The sequence below is a fragment of the Perognathus longimembris genome, chromosome 14 (genome assembly GCF_023159225.1).
Source record: "Perognathus longimembris pacificus isolate PPM17 chromosome 14, ASM2315922v1, whole genome shotgun sequence".
Taxonomy (NCBI): domain Eukaryota; kingdom Metazoa; phylum Chordata; class Mammalia; order Rodentia; family Heteromyidae; genus Perognathus; species Perognathus longimembris.
This window is the reverse complement of record NC_063174.1, coordinates 5,673,599-5,697,531: the sequence shown is the minus strand read 5'-3', so window position 1 is coordinate 5,697,531 and position 23,933 is coordinate 5,673,599. Positions and strand designations below refer to the sequence as shown.

The following is a 23,933-nucleotide window of genomic DNA, read 5'->3' as shown; positions in this document are numbered from 1 at the left end:
GTGATTAGATGAGATAGAAGGGGATGACTGGTACAATGAAACTCTTTAACACAAGGCTGGGCATGGTGACATGTACCTTTAATCCAGCGAGCTGAGAGGTAGAGAATGAGAGATGAGGATCATGACTGTAGGCTGCCCTGGAAAAAGTGAAGCCTTATCTGAAAAGTAAACTAAAGTAAAAAGGGCTGAGGATGTGAGTCAAGTAGTAGAACACTTTCGTACGAAGCATGTGCCCCTGAGTCCTAGGGCCTTAAAAAAAAAGTTCAAGCGTGCGCATACTCATTTTTCTACCTATGTGTGCTGCTGTTTTGCAGTCTTGTTGGATTAGTCCACTCAGCTTCTTCCCACAGACACTGCAACATCAGGTCCAATAGAATCCGTTTATGCTCTTTATCACTGATACAGTGTGCTGAGCTGGTATTACTCAGAGGAGGTGAAAACCTGGAGTTTCAGGCCCAGGCATTCAGCAGCAGCAGCTGGAAGTTGCTAATGTGACTCCTTAGGATATAACTCCCATGTCCTTTTAGGGCTGGAGGCCCCTAGCTTACTCAGCAGGTAACAATAAGTGCCTAGGCACAGTGACTGTGGAAACTCTAAAGGATGGTGAAAGTAGAAGGGATGCAATAGATAGTAAGAACGGCTACTCTCAGTGCTGGTCCTTGAAAGACTTTCAGAGAGCTACCAAGAGAGAAAAATAAGGGTTCTGAAACTCCAAGTGAGGGAGATTTCATGTGAGCTGCTGGTAAGAGCTGAGTATGCCAACACCCAGCACTCAGGGGCAGCCACACCGTCAGCAGCGTGAAGGCCTGGAGCTTGCTTTCAACCGTGCCATAGAAGGGGGGAGGAACATCTGGCCCACGGCCTGTATGTGGTCTTCAAGTTATCTGCTAAATAACTGGACAGTCCCTCTTGCTTCATGTATGCTTGTCATTGGCTGCCCATTGCCTGTCTTGATAATTTTATATGGCCTACAAATAGTGTTGTAAATTTCTAAATGGCTCTGGGCAGAAACATGGCTCCCCTCTCTTCAAAAGTTGGACTCTTTGATCTGTAATTGTAAAGCCTAGAGTTACAAGCCTCTGAGTTTGAAAACTTAGTCTGAAGGCCACTAATCACTCCGGAGCTCAAGGCTGCCAACAGGGAGGAATCTGCCCCTCATGAGTAGAGCCAAAGGTTATCAACTATGACAATTGTGTGGCATCAGCTTTCCAACTGCAGTTGAAAATAACGTTGCTATGGTTTGGATAGGAAGTGTCTCCCAAAAAGGTCGATATGTTCAAGACTAAGTCCCTAGATGATGGCACTATTGTGGAAGGATCTAGAAATGAAGGTGTAACCTCGCTAGAGGAAACAGATCCTGGTGGAGGGGTTGTGGTTGTGAAGGCCACTCCTGGTTTCTGGTTGCATCCTCACTGTGCTTCCCTGTCAGCCATAAAGTAAAGATTCTTTGCGCCACATGGCTGTTGACATGGTGTTCTACCTCAATTCAAGTTCCGCCAAACTCAAGCCAAGTGACTATCCTGAACCTTCTGAGCCTGAGAGAATAAAAACTTCCCTCCCTTACTTTGTTCTCTCAGGTATTTTGGTCTTGGCCATGGAAAAGTAAACAATATAGTAGCCACACTCATGCAGATAACATTGGTAAGAAAATAAAAGTGTTCTACTGACAATTCTTCACCCTCATCTTGATTTCTGTGCTATCTGGTATATAATTCTGTATTCAAATGATCATTAGATTATAAGAAAACTATATTTCATATGTACAGTAATAGTCTTTCAAATAAAAGAAGGCTGTCACATAGGCTTCAGAAACATACTTGTAAACATTTCAAATAAAATTAGAAAAAAAGATGTGCTTTCTTTATTTGGAAAATCTGTTCCTGACTGTCATCTTCATTAATGATGATAATTGGAGGATAATTTCATTAATTCACTGTAGTTTACATTTGTATTTCAGATGCATGACTGTACTTTTCCATTAAATTGCACCTACAAATTAACATTACCATGTATAGACAACGAGCAGAAAATATTCATATTAATCATAGATCTTTGCAACAAAGTATGTGTATGAAACAAAGCTCAAACTGGAGCTCAGATGGTCAGGAAACTACATTAACATTTGCCAGTTTATGAAGGGGAGTTAAAATAAATCAGCCCTCAGTAAAACAAATAGTTCATCTTTTTTAAATTGGTTAGTCTCTTGTTCTATAGTACCTTATCTTGATTAAATATGTTCAAGGTGATTATACATAAAAAGAATGGTTTAAGAGCCACGAATATGATGTAGAATCATGGAAGGAAAACATGGCAACACAGAAGAAGGGTTGAGGAGAAATGAGGCTTGCCTGGATTAAGCTCTGAATCAGAATCAAAATCAGTGTCCGTCACCTTAATGACCCTAACCAGCTTTCTGGATGCTTGTTGCCATCTACCCTGCTATTCAGTGTCGGCTTCACTGTCCTCACCCTCAGAAGGACTCTTGTATTCAGTACGAACTGCACAGGGCCAAGAAACAGCTGCTACGAAGGCTCATGAAATCATTTACCTTGGTATTATTCAAACTTCAAAAGTTGTATATCTGGGTCTAGGACCTTCTGGCAAGGAACAAAATAGGAATTCCAGTTCAGAATCACTACTTGGACATTTGGCCTTGGCCAGTGTTCCTGTACTTGTATTCTAAGAGAGGAGGAACTGAAGGGAATGATCAGAGAATATGATGAGTCAGGAGACCAGGCTTGTAGCCATGTGTTGACATAACCCGGCATCGTAACCTGGGTGGAATGTACTGTGCTTTGAGCATTACCTTACTCTTACCTAAAAGGTGGTGGTACTATAAGTGATGGCTTTGGACTGTTCTCCAAAATTCTTAACTTTTGGGTAAATAAATCATTTTAGTTTGTGATCATAGCTTTCTTTTGTCTAGTACATCCATCTATTATCTTTGTGATACAAAACATCAATATACCTGTATTGGTCAGTATACTTTTATTTCTGAAGGTTGAAATATACTCAGTTTCTGTGTCTTGTAGGTGGCTTAGAAATTGATAGCTAAAATCTACCATTTCACATTTAATCTAAATTTTAATTTCAAAAATCCTAAACTAACCTTGGGTTTTCAGTTATATTTCCTACTTAGTTGATTTGTTAATTACAATTAGATTGTAAAAGTTAAAGCCCACATTTGAAATTATGTTCAGTAATGATTTTAATGAGATATTGAAGTTAATGGAAAGCCTAATATAAAAAGAAAAATCTTTGCAGAAATGACTCCATGGCTGAGATGTAGACTTGACTTTAGGAAAACAATGGAAAAACACAGCGTTTTCTTTTTTTGGCAACACAGTAAAGGGAAGAGACTCAGTTGACTGACTTCTGTGTTTCTTTACTGGGACTTTGAAGATCTGAGAAGCTGATAGACACTGGTGACCATGTCCCTTACAGAAGGAAGCACTGTGTTGGAAGCAGTCTTACCGTTACAGGTGCTCTTGTGAGAGCAGGAACTTCAGAGATGGACAGTCCAGGCTCTGTTTGTTTGCCAGTGTTGTCTGGAGTTGGACCATGTGCCCAGGACCAGAAACAGCAAAGTAAAACGGACAATGTCTCTGGTTTGTACCTAACTTTTTGTGTTTTACCTGGCTTGGAAAATGTATTATGACTTTTCTTATCTCAGTATGATAAATATCCTTTGGTGTTGGGTCATGCCAAACAAAGTTTTCAAAGGCTTGGAAAAGAAGGCTTTTTCAAAGCCAGGTAATAGTGATACTTTTTAATAAGTTAAATCTTTTGTATTGAGAGCCAAGGAGTTTAAGAATCTCTCATCAAGTTTGCCACCAGGAAAGAGAAAATCCTGGTCATCAGCAGTGGTTTTCAGTTGTACGTCATGACATGTGTTCACTGTTCAGTAATGATGATGATGGGTGGTGGGATACGGTTGGAGAAGGGAGAATGTGAAAAAAAAACAGTGTACAAACTTTTCCTGGTTTCTATTTCCTATGATTACATTCAGAAATAATCCCCCTTTGTGTGGAGGTCTTTGCATGTGTTCCTTTTGCAGGATATAAAAAACAAGCTTTGCCCATAGTTGAATAACATTTACAAATGTATCCTCAAGTGGCACAGACTACACATTTATTTACACTTTTCCTTTTATTTATACTTTCTGACTCTAACAACACATTACTATTTCTGCTTTTAGTACGATTGAACTACCCAGAAAATTTTGTTGGCCTATGAACATGTCAACTACCCAGTTCACTAAGTCTTTCTTTCTTCACTAATATACTTAAAATGCTGATTCAGAAGCTGATTCTTTTAAGGAGTTGGATCATGGATAGTTTTGCTTCTGAGACAAAAGTTTGTAATCCTACTCTGCGTTTGCCCTGTTGATTTTGTCTTGCAATCTAGTTGACCAGTGCATAGATCAGTTGATCACTGCTTTCAGTATACTCCAACTCCTTAGTTTTTCCTTTTCTTTGCATCTGAATGCTAGAATCACTCAGGAATAACTAGCAAGGAGGTTAAGATTCATTTTTATCCCATGTTTCAATGACTCTTAATAATGTCATCCTCTATATCCTCCAGCATGTAACAATGCAGGGGTGTTTTGACCAAGTAATGAAGTAACAGCTCTGTTTTAATTTCTTTTTTGATGAGAGGTGACAAGTCATGGCACTAATACTGTGAACAGGGAAAGGTTTTGGCAAATGGAACCATCAGGAAGAACACTGCTGTATTCAAGCTCAACCGTATACAGTTTGCTGTATTCTATTCTGGTCAGAATCATTTCAGCATGCTCCCAGAATGCCTGCCTTTTATCAAAAGTAAACTAACAGAATATTCTCATTTCCCACTTGGTCCATGTGTCTCTTTTCTTTTTTCTCTTTTTGTTTTTCCACTTGACTGAGTCATGGATTAATTTATTTCCAGTATTGCTTGTTCCTCGCCCTTTGTGATTGGCCTCAACTAAAAGCAGCCTTTGTTCCTCAGATTTCCCTTTGGCCAGGTCACATTTCAACGACTCATTACACCATGTACTTATTCTACTCTGGAGCACATTGTCTGGCCAGCCATGAATTTATAGTGAAATGTAACAGTAAATTGTGCTCTGTGGTCAAAAATACCAATGATACACACAGTAGCCTAGAGGTTTCCAGCATAGGGTAGAATTAAAGAGCTTAGGACCAGTGCCGGGATTGTTGGCTTTATTTTCACAGTGGCCAGTTTTGTTAGAATCGAACTTGGAGAGAGCTTGAAATCACTTATCTCAGATGTTTGTGCTCACAACCACAAAGCCTCTGAGAAACATAGAACTGATCGTGTAATAAGCTCCAGCTGAGTATACATGCCTATGAGCCTTTTGAAAGCCTGTTTAGTTTAATAAGGGTTTTCAGATTTCAAAGCTCACACACCTTCACATAAAAACAGATGATTATGACCAAATTAGGGAATGTTGTTCCGTGAGTGTTTTTTCCCCAATATGTATTCTTTTTTGCCTGTCAGGCATTGTTACGTTACACTTTTCACCTGCCAGACATTATTTTTAAATAAGATTTTTGAAAATCTTATTATATATAGTCTCTATTCAAGTTGAATATTATGTTCCCTAAAAGAAAAGCCTTTTATTTTCTCTTACAGTCAGAAACAAATATGCTTTTTTCTGTTAATAGAAAAGGTACAATCTGAAAAAATTGAACCTTCAATTTCTGCTACCATGACAACTGTCCTAAGAGGAGAGTCATCTGTGTCCACTCTGACACTTGCTCCCAAAGGCTCTGCAGCCTGATTCCAAATGGCTTGGAGGATGAACATAGGTCGAGGAATAAGGAAGTGGAAGTCGGAGAGAGATGATAACCGCACTTTAGTAACTTGTCATGTTTCAGAGAACCTCCGTGAGCACTCCTAATACTGCTTATCTCAAACATTTAGACTTTAAATAATGGCCTTCATACAGGTGGCAGAGATTGATGGTTTTCTTCCATTTATAATGTTTTCAGAGTTACTCCAGGAAAGAAATTCACTAACTAGTCAGTGAGGCACTCAAGCTTTACTTGAACCACAGATCAGTTATTACTTTATGCCCCCGGTCTTACAGAAAGACATAGCATAGAACATGGTGTTCAAATGCCGGTAATGCATGACTAGAAAGAAAAGGCATAGTGAGATGCCCTTGAAGAAAGCGAGGGATCTGTAGACAAGGCCACACAGAACAGAAACGGGAAGCATCTGTCCTTGTCTCCTGAGCCCTTTCATTTTTTTTTTGTTCAACTTCCACCAACGAATCACGGTGACAGGGCATTTGTTTGGTCTCTGGAAAGCTTATTACCGTTATTCTGGGACACAATGTGCTATTTCAGCTATCTTTATTTTTTTTTCCCACATATGACTTCCTGGCTCACCTCAGCCCAAACACTTGAATCTTTTGAGGTCTACTCCTATTCTTTTAAATCCGATCAGCTACCCATGTTTGGGAAGGTTATGGCAACAGGATCTACGCGTTTTATAATGTCCCGTGTTTTGAAGTACATGTGTTTGAAGCTAGGGAAATGAATTTATAAAGTTTAACTTAGCCAAGTTCAAACTAGGGCCTGGAAGTTATAGAATAGTTCATAAAATTTGTATTTTTATTTTATTACTAATCATAAAAACAAAATCTTTATCAATCATGGATCAGTGAACCAATTATTCTTTAACTTACTTTTATGGCAAAGGTACTATACATTGAATTAAGTAGTCTAAGTTATAAGTAGATATGATGGGTATCCTGTATTTTAAAAACACAAGTCTGACTGAAAGCCCATCATTCAGAAGGAGTTAGATAAGCTTTCCACCTTAACAAACAAGAAATAGGGCAAATCCTATAAAAGTCTTGTTTTCACATGCGAAAACAGATAGTTCAGGATTATGAACTGCCCAAGAAGGGAAAATATGGGGGCTGGGGATATGGCCTAGTGGCAAGAGTGCCTGCCTCATATACATGAGGCCCTGGGTTCGATTCCCCAGCACCACATATACAGAAAATGGCCAGAAGTGGCGCTGTGGCTCAAGTGGCAGAGTGCTAGCCTTGAGCAAGAAGAAGCCAGGGACAGTGCTCAGGCCCTGAGTCCAAGCCCCAGGACTGACCCAAAAAAAAAAAAAAAAAAAAAAAGAAGAAGGGAAAATATACAATGTAAATGCTACAATACCTGAACTTTCTTCTTGGAGGCAGGACTATAAGTACACTGGAGGACAGAGCCCCAATAGAAATTAATTTTCTGGTACACGAAGTAGACAGAAGTAAGACCCTCAAGGAGACCAAATCAGTAGATCAGTCAGGTTTTTCCTGTACAAAAACAGAGCTCTAAAAATCTGCATAAGGATGAAGCTGTGCACAAATTTGAATGTAAATAATATAAATTGGCCATAAATATATATGTATATGTATGTACATTTGTACATGTATATGTATGTATATATAACCTTACAGACTTTATCCAGAGTGCATAAGATATTTTTTTAAAAAAGGATAACTGCTGATAAAGCATGAAATGATTACTTTATAAATCTCATGGGGCTGCATTTCAGTTTCCACCAGCAAAGTAAGAAAGATTCACTGAGTCCTTGGACACTACATAGAGATATTTAGAGAGTTTTTAGTCTGGATAACAGGGCTAGTCAATCTCTAGGGCAGAGACTCTATAACTAGCCAAACATAAAGATAAGCTTGAAAGATAAGACTAGTCTGCAGTCCTCAGATTAACAGCAATATTTATAAAGGCAAACGACAAAAATCTAAAACTCCAGTGAATTTGTACTCTTACAGCAGATAATTTTGAAAATGCATACTTGAAATAGCACAGAAATGCAACTCTTAAGTAGTATCAAATGTGATGATAGAAACAAATGAGAGAGGTAATATACTGGGTGAAAAAACGTGAACATAAAAGTGAGAAATGGAAGATATAGAAAAGAGGTAAGTACATAGCAACAAAATATTCAAGATGAAAATAAAGTGATACTGAATATAATAATGTAAAAAATGACCCTTTGGGCCTCAGTGTTGATAGTATACTAATAGAAAGGGCCAGTGAACTTAAAATGTATACAAAAAAAAGCTAATAAAACTAAACCAAAACACATTTTAAAATAATGCCAAATCTCTTCCAAATGTCATGAACTCTCTAAATTCCTATACTGACACAAAAATCACCTCCACCAGGATAAGCAAAAGAAAACCATTTTTAGTCATGCCACTGTCTAGTTGTTTAAAGTTAGTGAGAAAGGTCCATGTAAACATGTAAAACATGTAAAAGGATTAAAGAATGATACATTGCCTTTGGGAGAACAAAGCCTTCTCAGAATCAATTCAAGGTAATCTGGAGCTGACTGATCTCCACAGAGGCACTGAGAATGTTTGTTGGGGCAAGGGCGGTTCTTACGAAATGGTGTTGAATCACCGAAATGGTGGACAAAGGATGAACCAATACATCAGTTGTACTCACTAGACGTTAGGTTGGAAATGAACTTTGTAACTTCGGGAGGGGGTTCGGGGAAAGGAAGTGGGAAAAATGAGGACAGGGGGTAACACTGTTCAAAAGGAAATGGACTCACTACCTGATGTCACCGTAACCCCTCTGTATATCACCTTTACGGTACAAACAAACAAAAAGAAATGGTGTTGAGCCAGGCACACACCTATAATCCTAACTACTCAGGAGCCAGAGATCTGAGAATCGCAGTTTTGAAGCTGGCCTGGACAGGAAAGTCTGTGAGACTATTTTTTTTTTGCAGTTCAACTTTTTGTTTTAATAAAATCAATATGCACAGCACATGCAGTGCTAGCATCTAAACTAATGCAATAAACAATTATTAAAGCTACAGTGACTTGAGGTTCAATCTTTACATTCAGCAAGTTTAACTTCTTACATAATTTTTGAAACATTAACTGAAAATATTGCTTGCTGATAAAACTTGCTCAAATACTATCACTGAATGTACAAGGCACTGAATATGCCAATACAACAAAGATAACCACATGTTTGAGGATTGCAATGTGCCAGACATTCACTGAAAATAAAAACACACAACTAAACTGTGAGACTCTTATCTCCAATAAACTTCTCAAAAAAGCCAGAAATTGCCCTGTGGCTCAAGTGGTAGAGCCCTAGCATAGAGCAAAAAGAACTCAGAGACCCAGGCTCAGAGTTCATGCCCCAGGATTGATAAAAAAAGAAAAGAAAAAAAATGATGTTGAGATGAAAACTAGATGTCCAGCTACTTGAAACTACACAAAAAATACATATACAAAAGCCAACTGGAAATAGTTTTGAAGACTAAAACCATTGACTTTTTCCTTGGGTCGTACTACAGATGGACGTTGATCAATTGAAAACAGAAGAAAGCTTGGCATCTTCACCTTCCTTTCATATTTATCTCTTTTTCCTTAAACATTGGATCAGATTCCTGCTCAAATATGCCTGTAGTTGTATTAATCATTTAAGTAATACTTCTCGAAAAACTAATAATCCTCCACCATTAGGATTGTACATACTAAGATAAGAGTGTCTAAAATATTTCTAACAGGTTGACAAACGCCAACTTCTACAGTGTCCTCCTCTTTCAGGCTCCTGCAGTGGTGCTGAGGGGCCTGCAGCCATTTGCCTTACACCTCCCAGGGCCAGCGGAGCCTGGCAGGCGGATAATCCACTGATGAGTCTGTGCTTTGAAGCAGGAACACTCATTTCCTGGGAATGAAATGGACTCCTTTCAGGATCCCTAGTCTGGTAGATAAGCATTTTGTGCAGCAAATAGATTGAATAGAGGGAATTTCCTCAGCATCCAAGGGGGATTGTCCCCATCGCAATGGCAATTTCCTTTACACAGATAGGACTGACTGGAACAGAAATACTGATCTACCATACTGCTTCTCTGTAGATAATTCTTGCCCCTTACCATGTATATCAGTCTTTCTTAAGGTTGTTTTCCTCTCATATTCCTCTGACTTTATATGCAGAGATGGTATTGCTGATTTTTTTTATATTGTGGAAAAAACTACCAAATGGCTGTACCATTTTATAGGCACTTAAGTGAGCAAGAGTTTCCTTTCATCTACATTTTTTGTTAACACTTAGCTTTCTTGTTTTTTTTTTATATAGTAACCATAATAATAGATCTGCCTTCTGTTTTCGTGATGGTTTTAATCTTTGTTTCTCTGATGATTAGTCATAGTGAATATTTTTATTGGCCTTTGTATATATTTTCATTAATGCCCATTTTAAATGGAGTTGCTTTCTTCCTTTTTGAATTCTTCCTATGTAATCTCTTATCAGATACATGATTTACATTTTTTTCTCCTATCACATAGGTACTTACTTCGCTCTGATGATTGATTCCTTAGCTGTGCAAAACCTTTTGAGTTTGATATATACCCATATATATCAGTTTTCCCTTCTGTTTCCTATCCTTTTTGATCATATTCTTGAAAAAAAAAAGCATGGCCTAGATCGTAGTTTAACTTTCCCCACTGTCAAGATCTGACGGATCCCTTTCTCCCCAATCTCCCAGGGAAAATGCTTGAACCCCAAAATCTATGAAAGAGCACTCGGCCTTGCCTTCCGCCGGCAGAAGGCCAAGGCGTACTCTTACGGAAATACGCTAAGTTGAGGAAAGGTTGCTGAAGCCTCCCCTCCCCCGGATCCCCTCACATGTCAGGAGCGGAGGCGGAAGAAGGCATCAGGGAGATGCTGTGATGGTTGAATGGGTCTCAAAAGATTTAATTGGGGGGGGGGGGTTATATAGCGGTAATGGCGGGAAAGGGAAGGACTTGGGCCATTGGCTAAGCCGGGCTGCCCATCAGGTGATGTCATGAAACTTCCTTGGTGGGCTGGACAACCCTATCATGGTGGCACGCACGGGTTCGCCCCCCAGGGTCGGGGGGCTTCTTTTCCGGTTGAGGCTGGAAGGTGGGAGGGGCTCCCTCCCACACTGTCCCAGGGCTGGGGGAAGGGCAGAGTCTCGCTCTTGGCGCCCTTCCCTCACCAAGGCCAAAACTGAGTCCCCAACACCCCACTATATCATTGTGTTCTAATAATTTAATACTTCCAGATCTTATGATTTAAGTCTTTAATTCATTTTTGAGTAGTATTCACTTTATGGTTCGAGAGCAAATATTTTAAGTTAAATTTTTAAAAAGCAGATTATTCAAAAATTGTGTATGTAGTGATGCCAAAATGATACAGAAAGAGAAATAGATTGCACTAGTTGTTCATGTTAGGAAATAAATCCCAAGAGTTCGAAGTCAATAGTATTCCTTCATGGAACCTAGGAAGAGAACAGATTAAAATCAAAATCAAGTTAAATAAAGGATATAGTGAAGATACAAAAAAGAATATATGGAACAGTCCAGTTTTAAAAAAAGAAACTACTGAAAATTGAGAAAGTCAGTATCTACATCACTAGGAAAAAACTCAATTATATTGACAAATGTCTTGACAGACTGAACAAACTGTAGCAAGGACATTCTGTTAGTTCACTCTGTTGTAAAGCCTAATTTCTGAAATTTCGTAACTTGATAAAGCAGTTTACTAAATTTGGAAGCTAATACTTTAAACTCTGACTACAGCATCTCATAACAGGTGACAAAGGCAGGAGTGTTCATGAGAGCCCAAGGTCACAGCCCAGGGAAGCCAGAGTACTACGAGTGTGCCCTTAATACATTCCAGAACAGGTACACCAAATTCTAAGGCAGCATGTCTTTTTTTTTGCTTGAACTCAGGGTCTGAGCACTGTCCCTGGCTTCTTTTTGCTCAAATCCATCACTCTACCATGTGAGCCACACGCCACCTCCAGTGTTTTCTGTTTTCTGTGGTGCTGAGGAATCAAACCCAGGGCTTCATGCATGCTAGGCAAGCACTCTCCCACTAAGCCGCATTCCCAGCTTCATCAGCATGTCTTTAAGGCCCGATGATCTAAAACCACCATCAAGCTCAGGACTGAGTCTTTAGTGCACAAACCCTTGTGAAACCAACCCACATCCAAACACAAGTCACAGGTATCACAGATTAACAATGAGCCAGCAGTACAAACCCCATTTACACTAAAAGGATGATGGAATAATTGGAGCAAATTTATCCTCATAATTGACAGTGTGGATGAAAGCTTCCTGAAAAGATATGAACTGTAAAAGCCCTCAAGAAAAAATTAAATGTAGCTAGTATTAACTACATTTAGTAGCGATATCCAATAGGAACTTTTCAGCCTTCCAATAAAGAAAAATTCAGGCCTAGATGGCATAACCACATAGTTTTTCTCTGCTTTTAAGAAATAAACAGTACCAAACCTGTATAATCTTCCAGAATATACCAGAGTGTGAATTTTAATCCTTGTTTTTATCCTATTAAAATTTCATGAAAGTTGATAAAAGGCCTAAACATAAAAGCATAAAAATAAAATTTGTAAAGTAATGCATAGGAGAAATTGTTATATTAGTTGATGCAAAGACAGATATTTAACAATGGAATCTTTAGGAACTTCAATGTTGATGAAATGAAGCCATTAGCCACAGAGTAGAAAAAAAAATCTGTGAAACATATATCTAATATCTGTAATCACAATATGTAAAGAACTTTCCAAACCTAATAATAATCAATTCATGATGAATGGTGAGCAAAAATCTTGATCAGACAGTATGTATGTAGGTGTGTATGGCAAATAAAAACCGTGAAGAGATGTGGAATATAATTCACTCTTACCAGAAAATTAAAGTTATGACATACTATTCCATAGCAATTAAGAAGCCTAAAGCAAAAATAACAGAGTAAGTTCTGTGAAGGACACAGAACACTGTCATGCTTTGCTGATGAGAAGGTAAAATTGAATAGTCCCCTTTGAACATGTCTTGGATGTCTCTTACATACTTGTATGATACCATGTTAAGACCATGTCTCTCAGAAAAGTAAAAATTTATGTTCACATATAATCTATGTGAACATTTGCTGAAGTGAAAAACAGGAACGAATTCAAATGTTCTTCCTTTGAGGAGTAGCCCACTATTGTTTATCCATCAAACACAGTGGAACACCACAGCTATAAAAAAGAAACAGATAGATGGCACAGTAACATGAAAGATTCTTCTTTTTAGTTATGCTGAGTGATAAACAGCCTGGCTCAAAATAAAGTACTGCATGGTCCCACTTACCTAGTACCCTTGAAAGCCAAATTATAGGGACAGAACATAATGGTCTAGTATTAATACGGGTTGCCACGGAAATGGTTGACCAGTTTCCCTGGACACTGAGAAATGTTTTGTTCTACATATGGGCTAATTAATATAATCTCTGTTATTTCATACATACATATATATATATAATTTTCATTTTGTGATAAGAGAAGAATTTCATGCTAAAAGGCAGAATTTAATTTATGGCTGTCACACCAAACCTATTTATAATATACATATACGTATAAATAGGTAGAATTATTATATATGCTTGAGACACATTCATTGAAAATTATATTGTTAAGATGAATTTGAGAGAAACTGATAGGGGCTGCATCTTGCTCATAATAAAGTACAAGTGTCTTTTTAAAATACATTTGTATTTAAAAGAAATTATGTATGGTTCAGTGAACTTTCTGAAACATCAAAGCACATCAATTTTTAGAAATTGACAATATGTTTCTATAACACATAGAAAATCTACAGGACATATAATATTCAGAAAAACCTTGAAAAGAAAACTTGTAGGGCTTGTTATCGCACTGTAATTCCAGGATTTGTGTGAGCCCACAAGAAATATAATGTAAATGTGTATTGGCATGGACATAGACATCTAGATCAAGCATCTGCTTATGTGACTGAGCAATGCTTAGGCAGGCATCCTCCCACAAGAAATAAGTAACATATCCCAGTAAAACACTTGCATATAAATGTGAATAAGTCCACTAGCTCCCACTAGGTTTGAACTTAGGGCCTTATATTCACTAGGCTGGCAGTGTTGAGTCACCTACAATGGCTGAGCTCTGCGTCTTTTGATGCTGTTGTTGTTGCCTGGATCACAGGTAAATACCACTATGTACAGTTCCTCTGTGAGACTGAGTCTTACTAGTATTTGGTTGGCCAGGTGCTATGACCCTTCCACACCTCAGCTTTTCCCATAGTTTGTGATGATAGATGCGCACTACTATACCTATCTATGAGTTGCAAAGGGGACTTGTGAACTTTTGTTCCTGGATTGGCTTTGGTTTAAGTAGCTAAGATTACAGGTATGAGCCACTGACACCTGTCCAGTTTTTATTTCAGTTAGTCATAAATTCAGAATAAAAATAGGTGCATGTACACTTTTGGGTGAATGGGAAATTGTGTGGTATCCATTAAATGAAATACTAGTAAGTAACACTGATGTAATGTATGTCCGAATGAATATAAAAACATAATGAACAAAATAAGACAGCTATAAAAGAGTATATGAAATATATTGTATGATTTCATTGTATGAAACTTTTTAGCTGACAAACTAACCTATGATGAGAAAGTAGATTTTGGGGGGCAGCATCAATTACAATCAAACTTTTGGTGTTGATAAAAATGTTTCATGGACTGATTGTGGTGTTGATTTGCATGCATGTCGATCATCAAAACTCCTTCTCCCTCTCCCTGTTCCTCTCCCTGGTCCTCACTCTCTTTTGTCCTGATGTTTGAACTCAGGACAGATTGCTAGGCAAGCATTCTACTACTTGAAACTTGCCCCCCGTCCTAGCTCATAATTATCACAGAGGAAGCAGTGATATCATTTCAGCTGTTGTGCTTATTTTAGGAAAGTCAACTTTACCAAGTGACATACAGAAGTGGTTTTAAGCCTAGTCATCAGCACAGCCACTTAGGAGAAAGAAAGTATTCTGAGTATATTTATTTTTAATTCATACAAACAGCTCTCATGAATGTAGCTCCTGATTTTATGAATAAGAGAAAGGAAAGAGAATTTTCAATATGCCGGGCTTATCTTTAGAAGGTATGAGATTCTGTACATTTTACCCTGAGAGTGGAATCAAGTCCACAAGTCAGGCCCATCACCACCTTCAGGATCAAGAACTACAGGATCTATTTTATTAGATGACAGATTGCTTTGTATACAAGTTAACTGTCCTCACTATGTGAGAAAGTTAGAGGCAAGAAGAGACCCCTCCTTGTTTGTACAACAGATTTAAATCGGTTTTGTTTGCTTTAGTATATCTCGTTCAGAGGTTGACCAGATGGACGTTCTACCCTGCTTCTGGGGAAGACAATAGAGACTGCAGGAAAAGGAAATGGAACTTGGCCAGGGGAGCAGCATAGGGAGACTTGGGTGGTCTCCTATGATTCGCCCCGCCCCATGCCCCTAGTCAAAGTATCTACACACAGCTTTTGCTCCTCTTCTCCCACCTAGTATTATATAGTTCAATTTGTTGAGTCCTGCCTTATGTTTGAACAGGTTAAAACTGGCCAAGTGTACTCACAAGTTTATGGCGTGAGCCTGAGACTCACATTCACTCTCCCAAAGAGACTGCTTATTAGGTGTGCAATGCACTCGGCATCTTTCATTTTTAGATTTCCTTTGATTCTGATTGAGGCCTCGCTGAATTCTCTTCTGTTCCATGTATTTTGAAGCTCAGTGGAGAAAGTATAATATCATGATTCTATTGTTGCTTTTCTCAGAGTTTCCTTTTCCTATCATTCCAGAATTCTTTTCTACTTTTTTTTTTCTGTAGTCCTTTCCTTTCTTTCTCCATCCCTAGCAATTTGGTTCTCTACCTGATGGTTTCTTTATGTTTGAGTGTATATCTAGTAATAGATGGCAAAGGGACGAGTATAGAGTTCTCTGCTGAAAATTAACTCTCTACCCTCCTATCCTGATTTTTTTTAAAAAGGTTTACATTTACAACTAAAAAGATTCAGATGCAATTTTCAACTATTCTGAAACCAGCAGGACACACCCGACTTTAATAGTTTTCTTGGATGAAATTGTAGATGTTTTTCTTCAGTTTAATTTATGAGGAAAGATTTATCAATGCATTTTCTGTTGACTTACCCTTTAGTGGTTTTATTTTGTCTCTTTTTTTGTCCATCTGTCTACTAATAAAACATGAAATAAAATATACCTGTATTCCTAAAACAAAAAAAAACCAAACAGGCCAAGGTCATTGCTTTTACAGATTTGTATAATAGAATGATAACAAACCAATTGTCATTTTTAGGCCTTTGCTTACTTCTTGCTTTTACTTTAACCATCTTGCTGAGTATAAACATTTTGGATCTTAGTTCATATTCCGTTTGTTTGTGAATTAGAGAACCCCTTGGTTATTATGGCCCTTCAGATATAGGTTTTTTTTCCCTCTTAGTGGTGTCTTGTCAATATGAACTCTGTCTGTCTTTCACTTTTTTTTTTCATTCATGTGAGTATTCTACACTGAACTTTTACCATTAGCTTGTATTTGTATCCTGACCATATTTAATTTGTACTTTAAAACAACACACCAGGAGGGTTATGATGTTTATACCACTGTGATGTTTGTATTTGCAGTTCCCTGAGTGTGGTTTCTACGGAATGTATGATAAGATCCTTCTTTTCCGCCATGACCCTACCTCTGAAAACATCCTGCAGCTGGTGAAGACATCCGGCGATATCCAGGAAGGGGACCTGATTGAAGTGGTCTTGTCAGGTAGGGTTCTTTTGATCCTGTCTGTCATTTTAGATAATTCTAGGCACATGGTATTAGGATAGCACAGAGAAAATATGTCCAAGTGTAGCTCTGTCGAGTTGAAATTTCAAAGTTATTTTGGAAGAGAAGGCTTTTTATCATATTCTGTATTGCCCCAATCATGTCTCCTAACATGATGTGCGCTCTCAGTCCCCAACCTCCAACACACACACACACACACACACACACACACACACACACACACACACACACACACACACACACACACTCACAGAGTTTCAGCATCTCACAAATGACCTGGGCAGCAGAAGAAACAAATGCAAAGTTCAAAACCAGTGACACTAAAGGCATTTGTCACTGCTCCAAATATATCAAGTGCCTGGAAGCCAAGGAATAACAGCAAGACTGAGAAAACATTGACTTGCGCGAGACACAAGTCCAGTAGCTCTGAAATCAGCCAAAACCAAAGAAGCCAAAAACTCAGGAGTTAGATGAGGTTAGGTCATGTCAGGCGACGCTGAGTCCCCGAGAATGGCTGTTTCGCTTGGTCTACATTTATGTGCCTTTGGAAGTTAGTAAGACTGTGCCTATCAACACAGGACGAGGTGTATTTAACTGAAAACAAAACCAACTAGCTGGTTGTCCAATTGATCATGATTCAGTTCCGATTATTGCTGTTGCTTTTATTATAGTCATTTCTGAGAAACTCAGTTGACATAGGTAGTTTTTCCCTGTGGCCTTTGTTGCTTGCTGGGTTCTTGAATAAAGGAAATTGACAGCATTAAAGATTCTAGACCTTATTTTCTTATATTCCTTTGCTTTATTTATTTTGTTTTGTTTTGTTTTGGCAGTACTAGGGTTGAAACTCAGGGCTTTGTGCTGACTAGACAGACACTATCAGTTGAACACCTCCAGCTCTTCTTTGTGTTCTTCTACTTTCAGAATCCAGGTCCTACTTGCAGTGACTATTATTGGGTGTTTCCACTTTGTTTACTCTGCTTTGAAAGAGCCCTGCTCATTTGTAGTCCTATGGGTTGTCTTCATTTTCATTGTATGCAGAACTGGGATTGCCACATTCTCATTATATACCTAGATGTTATGAAACAATTTTTTTTGCTTCATACAAGTCATCATTTTCCTGTTGTTTATAGGGCTGACCAGTTGCCAAATAAACCAAAACAGCAAAAGCTTTGGTGAGGTTCTTTTTGTTTTCATTGTTTTTGCAAGTTTTGGAGATTGAACTTTGTGCTTTATGCATGCTAGACAAGCACTTGAACTATATACTCAGCCCAGTTTAGAGTATTTTTTGGTTTGTTTTAGAAATAGAATCTCACTAACAAGTTAGCTTTGAATCCTTTGCTTCCGGAGTAGCTGATTTTTGGGTGTGGGCTCTTAGAGTAAAACATAAATACGTGGCTCTTAGTTTTCAGTAGTGCTTTTGAAGGAGTTACTTGCTTTGCTAAAGTCTCCCCTTTTCTGATGCTTTTGACACTTTTCTTACAGCACCAGGCCTGTCAAAACTGGTGAGTACACATGCCATTTTCTAGGTTTCCTCTTTCTGAACACTAGGGGTTACCTGACATAAATTATTCAGGGAAAATGGCCAGTGGATCTAGTCTCATCATAATTTATATTAAACATACAACCAGGATGCTTTGCAAGTACCATAATATGCTTTAGGAGTGTATTTTCCCTGTGGCACTGTCCAGAAATGTATTCCGATTTCTTAAATTGTATTTCTAAATTCAATTTTTTTCCATTTTTACTTTCGGTATCAAATCCTCATATAATAGTAATGGACAGATTGAACACAACCAGTGTGGAGTGTGTTTGGGAGGGGGTGGGGGAGACTGCTTATTTACATTTGAAGCCAGCACCATTGAGAGCCCTACCTGCTCCTCCCAGGTCGGGACTAGTGTACCTCTTCAGTCTCACTGTCACATGCAGAGTTGATGGCTTTCTGTTTTTCCCTCCTTTCCTTACCAATTTAGAAATTCTCTGCATTTATGTTCCTCTTCCTCTCCACCCACCCTTCAGGTTCCACTCTTCTGTCTTCTCTGCCACCATTGCCAACAGGGAACTTAAGAATAGTGCCACCTCTCACCCATCCCCTCACACTGAAGTTTCAGAAGGACTCTCTATTTTCTGGGTACTGAAAAGGAGCCATGTTGTATCAGACCAGTCGTGACTAAGAACCATATCATCCCATGCCCCCAATGTCACTGAGGCCTTAAGTTATTCAGTTATCTAAATTTATTTATTTATTTATTTATTTTGCCAGTCCTGGGCCTTGGACTCAGGGCCTGAGCACTGTCCCTGGCTTCTTCCCGCTCAAGGCTAGCACTTTGCCACTTGAGCCACAGCGCCGCTTCTGGCCGTTTTCTGTATATGTGGTGCTGGGGAATCGAACCTAGGGCCTCGTGTATCCGAGGCAGGCACTCTTGCCGCTAGGCTATATCCCCAGCCCCTAAATTTATTTTTAAGTATGTATGTGAGCAGGCATATAACATATGTGTTTGTTTAGATAGATTTTACAGATGATGAATAGATGCTAGATTGATATGCTTGCACTTACACGTGTGTGTATCCTTAACGGCACCATTTTCCTAGTTCATCTCCCAGTAATGCTTATTAGTTTTGCGATTTGCCTGATAAAAGTTAAGGATAGCTTTTACATTTTCCCATTCCCTCTTTGCACAGCACTGTTACTTGTATATCATCCATGTGCTTTGTCTTTTGTTTGTGAGTTGATTTATTTATTGAGAATAGGCTCTCACTGTGGATCTCATATTGGCCTGAAACGCGCGGTCTTCCTGCCTCAGCCTCGTGAGTGCTGAAATTACAGGCATGCATCCCCTAGGATTGCAGCATCCCAAACTGTTTTAGGCCTTAGATGGTGGACAAATGACTGATATATTTTTTTTTCTTTCTCCTTGTCTTCATGCTTTGCTTGCAGCCTAGCTTACTAAAGGTAATGCTTGAGTCCCTTCAATCCAAGAGGCTTTGTGTTATTTTCCTCCCCTTGTGGTTAAGGCATTGGATGAAAAGACTTTCTTCTCATTCCCTAATGCTATATCATGGGTTCTTTTGTGTAGCATTCTCCCTCCAGTCTAAAGAGGTCTGGTGTACTCTATGGTTTCTCTCATTGGTAATCATTAGTATATGTATAGGATAATACCAGCATATGATCACAGTAGCTCAATGGCTATGTACGTATGGTCACATAAGAAGGTGCTAAGCAAAATGAACCCCAAAATATGGAAACAAGCAGTTTGTCGTTGTTGTTGTTACTTTTGATGTACTATGTGAATTTAATTCTTCTTTTCTTTTGTTTATCTTCCCTATGGTTTACCCCATGTTGTCACTGTATGGGATTTTGGTACCTTGGGTATTGTGTATATATGTTTCCCTGAATTAGGGAAGGAAAGGGGAACATGAAACTGGTGAGACTAAGGGTGAAAGGCGAATCAATGCAACAGCAATACTTATATGGCAATACTTTGTAAACTAACTGTACAACTTGGGGGAGGGGGGACCTGGGAGAGAGGGAGGTAGGAGAAAAATGAGGGAGGAGGCAACAAGTTGGACAAGAAATGTACTCACTGCCTATGTATGTAACTGTAACCCCTCTGTACATCACGTTGACAATAATTTTTTTTAAGAGGTCTGGTTTATTTATTTGTCTCTATTTATCATATTACATTGTGGTGATTGAGCTCTGGTCAAGGCTCTTAGCTCCAGAATCTTTATTTGGTGGCACTCCTTCTCTAACTATAGGCTGCTTATCCTTCCTTTTGCTACCAGATCCACACATGGGCTCTACCACTTTTTAGTTTCATTGTCTATTCATTTCCTGTCCCTTCTCCTGGCATATGGCCTATTACTCATGCATGTCCTACATCACTTTGATGTGGTCTCAATGAAGTTGTAAATCCTCTTATACTTTCCCATGGCCTACTATGTCTCTAATCTGAATGACTTTGTCATCCACTTGGCTATTTCTGTTCCAGAGCCACAACTGACTGACTGCTAGATAGATCCCCCTGCCTGTTTGACTCAATATAGATCCGTCTGGTACCAGGCCTTGTTATTCAAAAACTTTTGTTCTCATCATTCTTTCTAGTCAGATAGGACAGTCTCAGTAAACATGTGTGAGTTTATTGATTGACTAGTGGCCATCAGTTTAGAAGTACTACATGTACAAAATACTAATTTCCTTTAAAAATATCTCTATACATAATACTAATAATATAACACTAACTTTTTAATGTCTGTTCTGGGGCTTGAACTCAGGGCCTACCTGCTGTCCTACTGTCCTTAAGCTCTTGTGCTCAAGGTTAGTGCTCTATCACTTGAAGCACAGCTCTACTTTCACCTTTTTGGTGGTTAATTGGAGATAAGAGTCTCATGCATACTTTCTTGCCTGTGCTGGCTTTGAAACATGATCCTTAGGTGTTAGGCTCCTGAGTAGCTTTTGGCCACTGGTGCCTAGGCAATACTATTTCTAGGGCTGGAGTTTGGGCCTTTTTTATTTATTTATACAACCAAGAATAAGAAATTATTGTCTGTGAAGTGGACATCATTGCACTGATTATAATGGGAGACAAGACAAATGCTAGTTAGTAGGGCATCTCAAGTCCTATGGTGAACATGAGCTTGCTTATGGGACTGTTCTTCCCCAACCCTGTGGAGAAGTTGGGGCACCTGTATCCATCCCTGGAGGTATGGTTAATGATCACCTTCATCCAAACTCCAGTGGGCCAGGGGCAGGGCAGCAAAGCACCTGACTTCCCTCTCCTTCCTGTTGATCATGGTTGTTTCATAACATCAATAATCGGTGGAAAATTTCCTCTTCAAGGCTACTTCCTGAATTTTCTTTTATTTCTTATTACAAATTGAATTTTACATTATGATTTGATGTAAACATAATTTGGTTCTTTTTATATTTAATGTTTCACCAACCAGAACTCAAGAGCAATCTGAAATAGTACTGCAGTAAAAAATGAGAGGAAAAACTAGGCAAAACAGGTTTGAGGAAACCTAAATATTTAATTTGTGTCTTCTGATAACATTAGGAATTTCATTTTTCTATATATTTTTCCTCTCTCTCTCCCTCCCTCTCCCTTCTTCTCCCTCTCCCTCTCGCTCTCCCTCTCCCTCTTTCTTTGTTTTAATATAATTGCCTATCATTTCTTAGCTGCTTTGGGTGTTAAAAAAACAAACAGGTTGCTCCTGGCTAGTCTTCGAATTGTTTTTCCTTCCTTGCTTTTTAAAGATCCTGGTTTATGAGAATTAGTATACGTAGATTCAATAAGCCAGGAAAAGATTGCTCAGATTGGTTATGTAAAGATTGGTTATACATAATAATAATAATAGTAATTTTGTGGAAGTTTCTCATCAAACATATTTCTACCACTGACCATTTCTCGTCTGTTAAGCAAAAGATTAGCATGACTATAAATTAAGAAAACTCTACACATGAAAACTCTTACTGAAGCCAGAGTCAAGTTCAGGTCATGGTATTGAACCGTGAAAATTCATGAAATTTATCTGAAGTCGTCTTCCTGATGGATCTCTTATCAAAGCCTGATAAGCATAACAAGTGAATAACAGGACTATATTTATATAACTCAAATTTTTTTGGTTTATTTTTTACTTTGTTTATAATTATTTGTGTTTGCTTGTACGGATTACTTTTAGATTGTTCAATGAAGAATAGACAGTAATTATGCAAGATGGCTTATAAATTTAAAGTTGGAAAGCTAAATGTTGAATCTTGCCTTCCTTTACTTCTGGTAAAAACCACATTTGTTTGGGTTTCTTTCCCCCCAATATATCATTAAGATTGATTATGTGCTATGATAATGCTTTTGTTTTGGGTTATCTGTCCCACACTGTCAAGAAAGCTAGTGTTGTAGGTCAGGCTTCTAGTGTTCAGGAAGTGACACAGGAACTGAAGGTGAGACAAGAGAGGTATGTGTTTTAGAATGAAATTAGACACACAGTGGTTATATGGTAGTTGATGATGGAAAAGCAGGAGAATGTTATGAAGACATTAAGGAGAGCTTTGGCCACTGAAGAACTGTGGCATCTTACCTTCCTCTCGAGTCTTGTCCTCTGTGTTTGCCATGTAATTTGGGTACTTCCTAGAGAGCCTGAAGGACAGATTTCTTGGATATGTAGTGGCATTGACTTAATTTGTGATTTTATGCAAGTGCAAAACCTTGACTTGGAGGGGCTTTGTTGGTGTCTTCATGCTCGTCTAGCGGCCGCAAGCGTGCACTGTGATCCTCCCATCACATGGATTCTGTGTGGTTTTTCAGTCCACAGGTGATGTGGCTTGCTCAGTATTGGATATTTCTACAGCCCGATCATCTTAGGTCATATCTTTCTCTATTCTTTATATCTCCTATCATTGCCCGCCATTTCAAACTTCTGTGCCTGGTTTCCTCATCTGTGAAATGAAGGTAATAATAGCACCTGCCTTCTAGGGTTTTACAAAACATAAAATAAAATAAGCACTTGATAGCATTTCTATATATACCAACTATAACATGTAATAAATGTTATTTATAATGTTATTTCTTCTCCTCACCCTCTAAGTTGCCTTTTCCAAAAGCCTAGCCTGTGGTTTTATACTCAAAACTTGGTGCTTTGCTGTGGGAATTGAATTTCAATGTTGTCCTTGACCTAATCTATTACTAAATTTAGTATTATTGTCCTAAGAGTAGTCTTCTTATTCTAGACTTTTTCTGTCTCATACATATTGACTAAAGCTATGATTTTAGAAATTATTTCTTTTAAAAAAAACAGTCCTGATTCTAAAACATTGCAATTTGTTTCACAATATTTCTACCACAAAGGAGACCTAGTTCCTAAAATAGCACATCCTCTCGTCGCCTCTGACTATTAGCTCTGCACATCACCATGGTCAGGCACACCCTTTTCTACCAAACCCAACCCATTCTTCCCTTAATCAGTCTTCCTAAACAGTTCTTTCTTCTTCCTAAATGCTATTTTTCTTTTCTAAGATGTTTTGAGTTGTTTCTTCTTCTTGATGTATGCCTCAATAGTACACTCACGTGGCTTTGTCAGGTTACTCATTGTCTCTGTGGTGCCTTTTAGTTCCATCGGTGCACTGGTGCTCATAGTTCCATTGGCACACTGATGCTTAGTTCCATGGGTGCACTGGGGCTCATTGTTCCATTGGCACACTGATGCTTAGTTCCATCGGTGCACTGGGGCTCATAGTTCCATTG

At 38.6% G+C, this 23,933-nt stretch overlaps 1 protein-coding gene across 3 annotated transcripts in view; it reads left to right on the top strand.

The window, feature by feature from the left end:
* Positions 1-23,933, top strand: part of Prkd1 (protein kinase D1) — a 264,056-nt gene that overhangs the window by 133,193 nt on the left and 106,930 nt on the right. For all 3 annotated transcript variants that reach the window (XM_048362554.1, XM_048362553.1, XM_048362555.1), the window contains exon 2: positions 16,536-16,674. In XM_048362554.1, the coding sequence (XP_048218511.1) occupies positions 16,536-16,674 (139 nt within the window). The remainder of the gene's footprint in view (positions 1-16,535; positions 16,675-23,933) is intronic.